The 14,156-nt window shown below is 39.0% G+C and overlaps 2 protein-coding genes across 12 annotated transcripts in view; one reads left to right on the top strand and one right to left on the bottom strand.

Annotated features, from left to right (window-relative positions):
- Positions 1-14,156, bottom strand: part of ARHGAP15 (Rho GTPase activating protein 15) — a 321,355-nt gene that overhangs the window by 16,782 nt on the left and 290,417 nt on the right. For all 3 annotated transcript variants that reach the window (XM_079311046.1, XM_079311047.1, XM_079311045.1), the window contains one exon: positions 6,125-6,230. In XM_079311046.1, the coding sequence (XP_079167172.1) occupies positions 6,125-6,230 (106 nt within the window). The remainder of the gene's footprint in view (positions 1-6,124; positions 6,231-14,156) is intronic.
- The window catches only part of GTDC1 (glycosyltransferase like domain containing 1), a 281,241-nt gene that overhangs the window by 264,379 nt on the left and 2,706 nt on the right, over positions 1-14,156 (top strand). For 8 of the 9 annotated variants that reach the window (XM_079311030.1, XM_079311040.1, XM_079311037.1 and 5 more), the window contains one exon: positions 11,803-11,836. In XM_079311030.1, the coding sequence (XP_079167156.1) occupies positions 11,803-11,836 (34 nt within the window). Of the gene's footprint in view, positions 1-11,802; positions 11,841-14,156 lie in introns of those variants that run through there. The other variant, XM_079311039.1, reaches the window with a different exon arrangement.

The following is a 14,156-nucleotide window of genomic DNA, read 5'->3' as shown; positions in this document are numbered from 1 at the left end:
CACCAGTTCAGTACTTGGTAGCATTGAAGAGTACTGAGTGCAATTATTTGCCTGACTGTTATGAAAATCAGGGTTTATATTTTTAAATACAGTTGTGGAAATAGGAAGTAGCTGGAAGTAAGGGGTGAAAATATGGCTTTAATTACTCATCATGCTTCTTGCTAAAAGCACTAAGTGGTAAGGTATTCTTTGGGGAAGAACTAAACTTCTAAACTCTCTTATTCCTCAAAGAGCAGGATTTGGCATGACTGCAAAACCCTCTGTAGCAGGTCACCCCAAACCCCAAAAAGTACAAAATCAAAATACTTCTGAGAGGCTGGATTTTTTCTTTTTTTTGCCTTTAAGCCAAAATTTACTATTACTCCTGTCCTGTGCACACTTGTGCCTGGTGCACACTTTGTTTTGTCCACTTACTTCCAAAGGGTGAGTTTAGTTGACTGATGTGTGCTTAACAGAGAGGAAAAGGGTTTAATTCTTCCCCTTCCCCCAAAATGAGCCCCGGGAAGCTGTGGTAAATGGGATGAGTGCTGGCATTGCTCCAGCTCCTTTGTAAAACTCTCCCATAGCTGAAACTGAGAAAAGCACGTGCACAAAACCACATCTCAGTATGCATTGCCCTTCTCAAGTTAAAAGATTATTAAATCATTTCACATAAATCTAAAAATGCCAGACAGGTATACCTGAGTCTTTTATTAACTGATCAGCCCACCTACTTACTCCTCTGGTGCAGGAGAATGTTTCTCCTCCTCACATTTCCAGTAGATGCTCCCCCAAAATTTGTAGGAACACAGTTAATCTTTTCTCTCTGCTGCTGTTTCATGGCTGAAACCAAAAACTGTTCATGAGTTGCCTGATTATAAAGAAAGGTCTGGACTCAGAAAATAATTTCAACAAATAGTCTTTCTTGTGCCTTTTTAAGGGCTTCTGCACCTTTCTCATTTAAGGGCTTTTTGCACCACCAAAAATTTGGGCATTTTTCCTGAGGGAAAACTTAAGTTCCCCTTCCACATTTTGGGTTGCAGGTGTTCTACAGGTTCACTGAGGTTTTCCAAATATATATATATATTTTTTTTATAGTTCTTCTATTCTGGGGATTGTTTTTAGTTTTCAGCAGCTTTTATCTTTATTATTATTATTTTTTTCTTAATAAAAAACTTGCAGAATCCTTAGTGTAATGTGTTCTTTTGCTGTGTGAGAAAAGGGTTCTCCTGAGCCTATATTTATTAAGTGAGCATGTCTGAAAACTGCTGATATGACACGTAGTTAAGCAAGTGAAAATCACATATGTTTGCTACATTTTTCCTCCACCAACTTTGGAGAAAAAAAAAAAGTTTGCAGACATCCCCTGCTTAGCATTACTCTGTGCAGTACTTTAACTTCATTTTCTGGTTTTCCCTCAGAATTCTGGGTACTGCTGTTGGATTTGTCATCACATTGTCATTGTGTCCTGGTGTGCAGGCTACTGTGGGCTGCTGGCTATGCAGGGCTTTGCTTGTTTTTTGGTTTTTTTTTCTTAGTTTTTAATAGGTAGAAACAAGTCTGTTTAGTTGTATAAAGTTTGGAAAAACGTTGGCTTTTCAGAATGTTGCTGCCAAAGGTTGTGAGGTTTGAGGTAGGGGGACTGTTCCTCCCTACCATTTGTCAAGGTTGGATGTTTTTTTCCTGTTCACAGACCTATGAACTTGAGGAAGTTCTTTTTTTTTTTTGTCAAAACAGATGAAGATTAATACCTATAGCTTTTGTTAGATAATGTATTAATATTGGTGGGTTTGTCTTGGATATATAGTTCTACCCTTGATGAGAAGCATATTTCAAGTGAAATCAATGCAAACAATTAGTAGTAAGAATGAAGAATTTGGGCAGAAGGGGAAGACAATCAGGAAGAAAATCATCATTCTCCCTCTGAAAAGACAGAAAGCCTGGATGGCATCTGAAAATTACTTGCCATGAGAATATGGCAAAAATGGAGCAAAATAAATGGAGTTTCTTGGATTCAAAGGTGAATTAAAACAAATCAGCTCCTGCCTGGACAAGCCAGCCAGATAGGGCACATTAACAGATCCACGTGATAAACCAAGAGGCAACTGCAGAGCTCCCCAGACAACTTGCCTGAAGTGCCTGCCAAGGAGGCAGATGCTGCTGCTGGAAGAATATCTTCCACAGTTGGGCATCTGGGTTCCACGTAAGGCAGAGGGATGGGAGCCGGCCCCTGCCTTCCCCTCTAATTATTGCAGCATCCCTTTTGTAGTTTGGTAAATAACACACATTACCCTGCCTTTGTGCAGGGAAAGCAGGAGCAGGGAGAGGGGTTTTGTCTGGCACAGCCCCTTGCAGGGGTGTCCACACGGCTCCAGCCCGGTCAGATGTGGCACAGCTCGGGTCTGGGAGTCACAGAGCTGCCTTGTGGTGGCACGGAGCTCAGCCTAATAAGCAGAGCAGGCTGAGATTCATTAATTTAACATTAATAAGCACAGCTTATGAGCTCAGGCACAGTGCTGTGTAACACAGGCACACAGCTTCTGGAGGAGAGCGGCGTCTGCCCTCGCCAGCTTGGACCCAGCCAGGGTGCTCCTCCTCCCTGCTGCATTTTGCATCAGGGAGAAAAGAGAAGTCTTGTGGTCACTTTGGAGAAGCTTCTGTGCAAATAAAAAAAATCCCCTCTAGGTTTTTAGATTGCGTTGCTGTTTTATGCTGGGACTTCAAATTTCTCGTGCCTCAGTTTCCCAATGGGTGTATAACAGCTACCTCAAGTTGTGGTGAAAACAGGTGATAAAATACTATGTAGAGTGAAATTATTCTGCCTAACGTGAATTAAAATTATGTGAGCAAATTATTGGGTACATACCCTCAGAGAGGGGTTCATTGTGCTCAGTTCATATTTGTGCAGAGTCACTGCATCATTTGATGTCCTGTGTGCACCCAAAAATTGGGACCAGAATGGTGTATCAGTTTTATCTGGTACCTGTGATTAGCTCACTGTTTGGCAGTAAAAGTCAAGTGTGAGTAAGGAAGAGGAAAGAGAGGAGACCTGTGGAACTGGTGTTTGGGGCTGTAAAGAGCAAGTAAACATTCTTTAAACATATTCAAGTAGAACAGTCTGTTTTCTGTAGCCCTTTATTCAGAAAATCTCTGCTCAGGTTGGGTTTTTTGTTGTTTCTTTCCTGTGTAAAGTCTGTTTGTTTGGTTTGCTCATCTTTGGGAAGAAGCATGAATAGCCTAATAGTAGTTGTGCTCAATTATTTCCAGCATGAGTCATAATAGAATGATTCCTTATGGAATTAGACTGTCAAGAGATATGTGATATATCTGTTCAGCCTCATATTTTGTCTATTCTGCTTTCAAGTAGAAGAGATTTCATGGAAGGATGAACAGGGACATCAGTGGGTTGTGGTTTTTCCTAAAAAAAACACAAAAAAACTTGAAAGAACAGGTACTGCAGCCCCAAGCTTTGCTTTTAATCCACCTCCTGTGGGCTGCATACACTGCACTGTGACTTCTTGCAGCTTCAGAGAGCTTGGTTTAAGAGAGATATATGGCACGGGTGTTAATCCCTGCTGCCAGGCCTTTCTCACAGACTCTCATCACCTGCTTTGTCTGGGTTTGTAGGGAGGACCCTTCTGAAGTGCATTTCTCCTTGTTATTTCTGCTTGATCTGGACCTGCTCCTGCAGACTGGATTGCTGCAGAATGGCCTAGGATAAGGCAAAGGTTGGATTCTCGTGCTGAGTGTCAGTGAGACAGATGCTCTCATGTGCTGTATAAAAGTCACAGCCTCAAAAAGTCCCATGGTCCAGGTCTGTATAGCCCTGCTCTATCTGTCTGACAGAAAAAAAAAAGAGTAGGAGAAGGGTAGGAGAAAGAGAGGAATGCTATTGAAGCAGCAGAGCTGCAATCCCTCATCTTCTCCCCATCAGAACCCCAGTCTAACACTGGGCAAGAGCAGCCATCTCAACCAGCAAATAAAGAAAATGCAGTAATATACCTCAAATAAAGACTAGTTATTTTTCCCACTAGCCAGAAACTCCTGTGCTTTGCCCTGGGAAAGGCCTGTGATCAAAGAGTGTGGTGCAAGAGTGTCCCCAAAATCAATACAACTCTACATTTTGTAAACTCTGCAAACTATTTGTGTTTCCTAGACTGATTCAAACAAATGCACATTATCTGTATTTGCTTAATAAAAGCATCACATTATTACTGAAAATGTAAGTACACTTCTTCATTCATATTTATGGAGCCATGAGATCATTCAGACTGATTTCTGTCTTTAGCATCAACAAGTTGAAGACAACATATATGCTTTATATGTTTGGGGGATTTTTTTGTGCTTTCAATATCTATTCTACTGTTGCTTCCATATCAATGGAGCAAAGCTTGTGGAATTGCCCTATCTTTTCCTGAGGATGTGTTTGAGGCTGAGAAGAAGATTGACCTTCAGAGAGACTCAGACAATTACTACCCCAATCCTTAAACCCCCAAATGGCTCCAGTGTCACATATTCCTGCCTTTCATCACTCTGTGCCACTGTGTCACCTTGGTGTACCTCTGCATTATGAGGTATTGACATTTTATTTTATCTATTTTAGCAATTTTATTTTTCCTTTTATTTTCTTGTCTCCAAAAAACCACCAACGTCGGTCCAGTTTTGCCAGTTATTCTACACATCCACTGCAGGAAACAATTGCTGTCCCAAATAGATTATGCTCTAGAAAGCCAAGGCAGACAAAGGAAGCATTATCATCATTTTGTAAACAAGGAACCCAGGCACAGGGAGATTAAATGATTTACCCAAGGTCACCCAGAACATCCGGTCAAAGCCAAGAACTGAACCCACGTCTCCTGAGTCTCAATCAAGTGATTTAACTATGAGATCAAAGACTTATTGTCTATACCTGATATCTCTCCCCTAAGACATGGCAACAAAACTTTTCCAGGTTAAGATCAATGCCACACAGAGTGCAGTAAATTATGTATATGGCATATCTGTGCTGACAGCGTGTACCCACTCCTTGCACTCATGTTCTTCCCAGGAAATCATTTCCCTTATTATTCTTCCGTTGCCAGTAATAAATTATCATCCTTCTCTAGATAACCTGCTGAAGGAGAGAATGTGTGCACACAGTACATCAAATGAACACACAGAAAACTGTTTTTCTGCAAGGCCAAACTCAGTCATTTTATGGACTGCTTAAAATCCTTCCATGCTTAATGAAATGGGGACATTCCCACAACTATATGAACTTTATTTTGCCATTTCAGCTGGAAGCTGAAAAGCAAGATAAAGGATCTACATCTCTTACATGCACATGCCAAGAAATGATCACTATAAAGGCATCATTCATTATAAAATCAGAGTAGTCTTTGATTTGGAGCCTTTATCACTCCCTCACTGGGGTCAATACATCATTCTTGGGATGAAATACTTCTCTGTGCCTTGATGGGGCTCAGATCTTGATGTCCCTTCAGTTGAATGTGACACCCTGGGTTGATTTTTTTGGGTCAACATCTCTTGTGAATGCAGCTCAGTGAGTGTGTATACCACAGGGGAATGAGGAGGGGCAACCTCATAGGGCTGTTCTTCTGTATCTCAGCAACATTAGGAGAACAAAGATGAACTTCCAAATATCTCCTCAGCATTTCTCAGGTCACAAGCTCCTTGAGGGACAAGGGCACTCACTGTGCTTCCTTGAGTGAGGTTGTTTCAGAGCTCAACACAGCACAAGAACAGTACAAGTGATTTAACAGCAATGTTGAAAATATGACAATCCTTTGAAAATATGCAAAAAGATCATTCCTGGAGAAATTCAATCAAACTGGTTGAATGCAATCTAGAACATGTTGCATTTACCCAATTCAGTGCACCTGTGACATAGCAATACCAATGTTTTTGACTGTGTTGAAGGAAACAGAATTTTCCTGCTTTCTACTTGAGTTAAAATTTGCCTAGACATCTTGATTTATTGTGCAGGAATATGATACACATAGATACCATAAATTATGCTTAGCTTTGCCAAAGATTGCAACTATCTTTTGTATTTGGAGGACACTTCCAATAGGATTAGGACACCACATGCCAATCAATTCCTTTTTAAAAAATTATTTTATATCAGTGCCATGGTTCTACTTACTTCTGTAGGTGTTCAAAAAGGATTTTCATCGTGTCATAGTTGGGTCTAGGGAGCTTCTTTACCAGGCTCCTTATGCCTTTGATGCGAGTGGCGTTGTCCTGGATTTCTAAGGCAGAAAAAAGAAAATAACCACTTGAGTGCCACGTTAGGACATTGCTTTGCACAGTGATGTATCTGGTACCTTTCAGGAAAAGTCAGCACAAATACATGCTTGAAAACAGAATATTTAATACTTTCTTTCACCTTAACAGAGAAAAAAGTAAGAGTTTACTAAGATTAAAAATTCTCTGTTAATCTTAAGAAAGCATTTTCTAGTAGTCAGAAAAATACTTTTTTTTTCATGTTTAACTTTATTTTATTAGACTGGTAGTCTGTCTTCCTTAGATAAAATACCTCCAAGAAGCAAGAGACCCACATCTTAAATGGAATTATCCTTTGGAATTACGTTAGTCCAGTGGTGCAGTTTCTGTGGTAGGTGGCACTTCCTAGCTAATCCTTGTTGTCCTTTTTTAGTCATCATGATTAAATCCAGTATCTATTATGAATCTTTTGTCTTTTACATCCCATCATATTTGGAAATAAGAAATTTGCTATTGTTTTTAATAGTTCATTCTTGTGAAAAATTATTTCAAAAACCCAATCCACTGTATCTATTTTCTCATACCTATAACATCCCACAACTGGAATTTCTGCAGGGAAAAAAATTGTGTTTCAAACTTAAAATTAGAAATAAAGAATGCAGCACTAAGGGCTTTAATCTCTCCTATGAGGTGATAAGAACAGTTCTGCAATTTCTGTTGAGGTACACCTTCCTGTTTCACCATGATTCATAGTTTTGTGGAAAAGGTTTGGCTGATATTTTCATCGATTTGTCTAAGATGTTGCAACTAAAGCAAAGTCATGTACAACTGTGCTTTCATTTAGGAACAGATTAGATAAGGTACCAGTAGGTCTGACGTAGGGAAAACATCTTGCATGTTACATGCCCTAGATAACCTGAGAACACTTTTCTGATCTTATCATCTATGATTTAATTATCACCTATCATTCTTCGTATATGTTCCTCTTTAATATTCATATTACCCTAGCACTCAGAGATCTCAATCAGGATTAAATCCCAGTTGCAGTAGGTGCTGCTTAAGCATACGTGGTGATTAGTGATTTGATTTAAAGGTTTCACCAAAAAAAAAAAAAAAAAAAGTTTCAAGTTAAAATTTTCATGCAATCAAGCTTAATTTAAAAATTAAAATTAGTAGGATAATATTCCTTCCTCAGCATGTGTTGCTAATTCCTGTTGAGATTAATACCTCATGCCCACAGATAAAGATGTTTATATTGAAATTGTTTTTAATTTTAGCAATCACATAGACATGGAAGACAAACACCTAAAGGTAGGCAGTGCATAGATATTAGTTTCCAGTAAAAAACAAACAAACAAATGAACAAACAAATTTGCTTATGAACTTATTTTTTATGAAGTCAAGCAATTGTGACATTGATAATGAAGATAAACAGATAATGTGACAGTGATAATGAAGATAAACACACAATAAAGAGCACATTTTCTGTGTATTTCTCTCTTGTTTTGGTTTGACCTACAAAAAACCTTAACTTCTGAACAGCACATCCACCCCCAGTCTTGCAGTGTAGTCATCCCTTGATGTTTTGTGCCACAAACCATTACTACTGCTCAATTTTGTTCTGTGGGTGAACTGTCCAGTGGACATAAGCCTGAAGCTACAAATGAAAATGATGTGAAATTTGCAGAAGTTAATTTATTATATGAAGGGGGTGAAAATTCTCAGGGCTTTTTATGTGTGCTGCTTGGTGTGCGTAAATAAAATTACAGAAACATTTGGTTTTGAGGAGTCCTCCAAGATCATCGAGTCCAACCTTTATAACAGCACTGCCAAGTCCACACCAAACCATGTCCTGAGTGCCACATCCACATGGCTTTTAAATCCCCCCAGGGATGGTGACTCACCCATGGCTCTGGGCAGCCTGTTCCACTGCTTAGCAACCCCATCAATGAAGAATTTTTTCCTAATACTCAACCTAAACCTCTCCTGGCACTACCTGAGGCCATTTCCTTTCAAACTGTGACTTTTTACCTGGCAGAAGAGACCAACCTTTGCCTTGCTATAGCTTGTTGCAGAGAGGGTCCAAGGTCCCTCCTGAGTCTCCTTTTCTCCATGTTAAACACATCCCATTTCCTCACTGATCCTCATCAGAGTCCCAGACCCTTCCCCAGCTCCACTGCCCTTCTCTGGATATGCTGTGACATGACAAGACATGCTATGATCTCACTAGATTATCTTTATTTATATTGTATATTTATATCATTTATATTTATATTTATATTTATATTTATATTTATATTTATATTTATATTTATATTTATATTTATATTTATATTTATATTTATATTTATATTTATATTTATACTGGAGCTGCCTTGCCTCTCCCGCAACTTCACGAACAAAGTTTCTCAAGTAATTTAATTTTTAATTCTGGTTTGTGTTTCTTTTTTTTCCCTGAGAATTCAATGGGTGTGAATGGGACTGAGACACTGAGGCAGGGACAGGCTCAGAGGAAGGATGGGCTCACTCTTTGTTGCAGAGCATTTACAAGAAAGTGTTGTAGAGTAAAACTTTATCGTGTTCCCTTGAAGGAAGTGTCTCTGCTCTGTGTTGATTAGCACAGATACCAGATAGGGAACCACATCCCTGCACCCTCTGCTGCTCACAAATTCTTTGTGAGGTGTATTTGTAAAAGAGATAAAATACCCCTCCTCTCCCCTCCAGTATTAATTTATAAAAAAGCTATTTATAGAGAGAATGGCAAGGGTTGAAAGCTTTGTTTTGGGGCTTGTTGTACCAAAGTAATCACTGCTGGAATATTGGGAATATTTAGGTAGCCAATAAAGAAAAAAAAAACCATAGAATTTTTGCATAAAATTATGTTGTGCATTGGTCTATTTGTTAATTGTTAGTCTATTGTAAAAGAAGTAAAAACAGGCAACATGTGGTAACTTTAGTCAGCATTTCTGAACTGGGAATGATAAACACCTCTGCCTGGCTCTGGCATTTATCAGTACTGAGATATTATTACCACATAGAGTCACAGCATGGTTACTGTTATCATCAAAAAAAAAGAGCCAGCTAATCTTAATGGTTTGTAAAGCCGTTACCTGCACTGGTCTGACATTTATCATGATCATTTTACCACATGAGTCCTCCATTGCAAAGGTATTTTATCTGGAAGGGACATCACTATGAATTATTATTTGCAGCTAGGTAGAAAATTGTATGTTGTAGATACCTTTTCTCATTATAAATCACAGTCACATTTCACCATTTCCCACACAAAGCTGCTGAGCCCAGGCTTTTTGCTGTAACACTTAGTCTTGCTCCCTTTTATAGTTCCATGAAAATATTGGGTATTCTTTCATTAAAATGGTTGATATAGGTGGTTTTTTAAAAAAAATGCTCCATACACGCTTGATTTTTCTCTAGTATAAAAGAATTTGTTTTTCCACTTGAGAAGCTGAAGAGGATAAACTGTTCATTTTTTTTATTAAAGCTTACTCTCGCTTCAGTTTTTGTGGCTGAGCTTGTCTTTACTCTTGACCTTGTTGATGGAATATTTAACAGATCAGATGCAAGATCTTATGTTTCATTTGCAATACCTATGTATTTGCTTTATTTCTGTAATGCCTTCAGTTCCACATTCCCAGAAATTTTTCTCTTTCAGATTTCTGAGTAGAAAGATTTTTTAATTTTTATGTTTGTATTTTTTTTTTTTAGGTTTTTCTCTTTGCCTTGCACAAGTGGAGGGAGGAAATCCTTAAACATGGGTTTGTACAAATAGGTGGAGAAAAAGTTATCCCCTTTCCCTGTGCTGTATCATAAAGCTCAGCAGTGCAGGGTGAAAAAGAAGGAAAACAGTCTGAACAGCTGTTAAATTCTCCAGCTAAATCTAGAAAATTAAGAAGAGCAGTTGCGATAAAAAGAAAAAGAAAATAAAAATTACCTTCTTTTTATTGTAAGAATTGGTGAAAATCTGAGGGGAAATATAATTTTGGAAAGTTAGACTCTCTTTTCCCCATGAAAATTTTGGAAGGGAACATCATGATAATCACATATATCAAATAAAGAATGAGAGGAGGGCTAATCCTCTTAGCATTTTAGGGGGAAATTTTGGAAGACATAGGGGATAATTTCAGCAGATCAGGATACTCTGAAGTGAATCACAGATGGTTTTGCCGTGTAAAAGAATCATAGAAAATATATTTAGAATTTGGGTTACTGTCTTTAAAAATAGGGCTGGCTCCCTTTAGCAGAGCAAAACCGTGGGGATGCTCTCTTGTTTATATCTAAATGAAGAATGCATTGAAAAAAAAAACCCCCACTCTTACTATTATATAAGCCCTTTTGTAAATGAGCTTGGGATAAACATTTGGGCACAGAAGAAAACATGATGTGTCTGTAACATTAACAGTGGCTGGGTAAAAATGAATGAAGAAAGTAACCTTTAGCACTCATGTCCATAAAGAATACTTAAGCGAATCCCACTGAATCTTTCTTTTAATCATTAATTTTAAATAGACATAGATGTTTACAACAAGCCACTTTGTTTCAGAACAGGAAGTCCAGGGTTTATCTCCAATAACTCACGTTGGCTAGGAAGGGATGGATGTCTCTAACCTGACATGCATTCATTATTTTGTAAGGTACTGGGGTCTGACCCGTGACCCTCCTCAGACCTGCTGCATTATTCATGTCTGATTTACTTTGTGTAGTTTTACTATAGCACCCATTTCCCTTTTTCCAGACGTTTCGGTGGCTTGTGCATTTTTAATGTTAAATGGCATTTATGCTTCACATTAATGCCTAATTTTATCACAAGCCATGGTTTCTTTTTATGCTTTCGAGCCTCACGGCTGAACTGCTGAAAAAACCCCAGTGATTTATGATCCTGCATAAAATATCAAACTATTGATCTGCCACCTTTTGTTGTTGTTGGCTTTTTAGGCATGGTTTTCCCTGATTTTCTTACAGGCTCTTCTCACCTTGTTCTATTTTTTTGGATAAGATTTCTGCTGTGGTTAAAACGTCACACACTGTTGCTACAGCAAAATCTGCCTGCCAAGAGTTTTTCCAACAATTCTCAACTGATTCGGCTGCCGAGAGAAAGACGGGTCTTGTCTGGGGCTTTCTTTCCCCCTTTTTTTTTTTTATTTGGGGGGGGGGGGTTTGTTTATTTCATTCCTCGTATTTTTGTATTTCTTTTTTAATCAGAATGGGGTGGTTTAGGTGGATTTTTGAGTGCTAATGAAATTGTGAGACTTATGGCGCTGGCTACAGCCAGCCGGAGTGTGGGCAGACGCTCTGTGAGCTTCCCCACTGTGCTGCTGTGCAAGCATCCCCGCTGTTATGTTTGCTATAGTTTTAATGTCTGTGAAAAATTCCTGATGCAACTAAATTATGTTCTGCCCTCTTGTTTGTATAAATAAACACCCGACTTAGCCAATTCATCTCGCTCTTGCCCATTTTGGAAGCTTGCTCTGTCACACAATGCTTAACCCCAGTCCTTGGTGGCTTTGGTGTTATCAGGGAATGAAAACTTGCTTAAAAGAGAGTACTTTGTTGGCTTAATTTTTTTTTTTTTTTCCCCAGGCACATCAACTGCCCAAAATTCTGCTTTTGTTTGGTGAGTCTTCATATTCTGTAAGTCATGCTGGCTAAGATACACATTAATGTATTAATACATAAATCACTTATTCATACCACTTTTAATGTCAAGATATTTTAATGTTACTACATGCAACATAAACATCCCAATTTTAATCACTCACAGCACTGTGGCAATCCTCTTCTGCAGATATATTGTAAAATATTTTCTTGGTTTTTTTTTAAAAAAAATCTATACAAAGTGTTGAAACTAACTAATATTAGCTATAAAGAAAATAAGCAATTTGTGATCCGAATTGATTTACTTTTTATTCATGCCTCAGAATTAGTTGTTGCAAAAGAAAATGAGAATTGTGTGAAACCACTCTATCTGGGAAATTGATAAATTTATCCTGTGTAATATAAAGTGGAATTTGCAATGAATATTCATACAACTTTTGTGATCCACTACCAAGACCCAACACAATGAGTCTGCAACTCTCTCCCATTTAACAAAAATATATGTGGAATTAATGGGAAGAATCAGCACTTAGAAAAGTTAAACTTTAATGTATCAAACTCCAGGTGCCAGAGTTTGAGGGAAATAACCAATAATAGTCATTTTTTACATATTTGATGGGACTGATTATGCAATGTGCAACTCTAAATGGCTTATAGCACATTGTAGCATGGTTCCATCCCATTGGCTACAGTAGGGTGCAGGCAGATGGATGACAGTGACAAGGAGAGAAGTGCTTTTGCTTAGCCGTGCGTTAAGATGCCATCCAGAAGCTCTGTGCACTGCAGACACTTCATTAGGATGCCAGGATAATGGTAAACTACCACTCAGAGTGACACCCCATTTCCTGCTTACTGAGCTCTCCAACCTCGGCAGATGTCAACAATCTCACAGTGCTACAGAGCAGACCTAACTTTCCAGGCACTTTGACTCCAATTTTTTTCCCTTAACAGTGCCATACATTACATGCAATATGTAACAGCAAGTACCAAACAGAAAACAAAATTTGCTGCCCTAATTATAACAAAGCAGCATCTGACTAAGGTACTGCATGCCCAGCGTACATACAACCAGTTAGGCAGCAGCGGAGAGGAATGAACCTTGTCAGTTAATTTTGGGGGTTAATTAGACTTAGGACTTTGCTAAGGGATAGTCTGATCCAGACTGAAATGGTTGTGTTTCACCTCTAAGTTCTACCATGCAAAGGGAAAATGTGCCGAGCTCTTTTCCTGGTTTTTCACACACTGCAAGGGCCTCGTGCGGGGTTTTCTGAGCAGAAAGAGCAGACTTGAGCATCTGGACAGGGTGATATTTTCTCTGCAAATGCACAACTCGAGGCTGTAACGCACCTCCCCAACAGCAGCCAGAGCCAGCAGAGAGGCTGTGCCGCGATGCTTGACCTGCGCTCCTTTCCAAACACAAATAGTTGCTCACACTTCCAAAAAAATGCCTTCAACGGCAAAACCAGCACACATCCATTAAATTTCTAATTTAACTGAATTTCTTGAACCTACCGGTGTGTGATTATATATGTCTTTAAAATAAAAAAAATCTTGCTTATTCTATATTTAGGTGTTTTCCTCCCTCTTTTTAATTTTTTTGCCAGAAGTGATTTCACTGTGGTGTTCTGCCCTATGACAACAGTGAACCATCACTACTTATTTTTGTTGGGTGAAGTGGTGGAAAAATGACAGGACATCACAGACAGGTCCTGAAATCCTTGCTCCCCTCCCCTCCTCTGGCCCCCACTGAAGATGGGGCTTGCATTGGCATCCCTCTGATCCTCACCCATGATCCAGACTCCGTGTCACTGAGAACCTGAGGCTGGACAGGGATTTGGGAATGGACAAACCTTCAGCAGGGTGGAAGGATGCATGGGGCTGAGGTGGAAAACCATTTCTCAGATTTCACCTTACATGAAAATGAGGATGCTGAATAGGAACTATCCCAGAACAATTAGAAAGTCGGGGCTGTATCACATTTATTCAGCTGTTGTCTGCTTTGCCCAGGCAAAATTCCCACTAAAGATGTCAAATGCACTCTGACTTTCCTCCCTGCACCCTTGGCATTGCCATCATGAGGAGGGATTGGGCCTCCTGTCCATCTGCCAGAAGAGATCCCAGGGAAGAGTGAAAACTGGAAATATCTTTTAGGTGTTTAAACTGTAAATTACTATGCTTGAAATATGCTTTAAAATAAGCTGGAAATAATTTTTCCATATTCATTCTAGTATTTTTGCTCTGCTCTGCCTAACCTTTAGTATATTAACCTCCAGCAAAAGAAGGAAGCAAGGAAGTTCATTTCTCAGCTGACCCATATGAAGGGGTTAAAAGGATTCAAT

This window comes from Erithacus rubecula, assembly GCF_903797595.1.
Source record: "Erithacus rubecula genome assembly, chromosome: 8".
In the NCBI taxonomy this organism is placed as follows: Eukaryota; Metazoa; Chordata; class Aves; order Passeriformes; family Muscicapidae; genus Erithacus; species Erithacus rubecula.
Note: the sequence above shows the minus strand (reverse complement) of the source record. Positions and strands in the feature narration are given on the sequence as shown.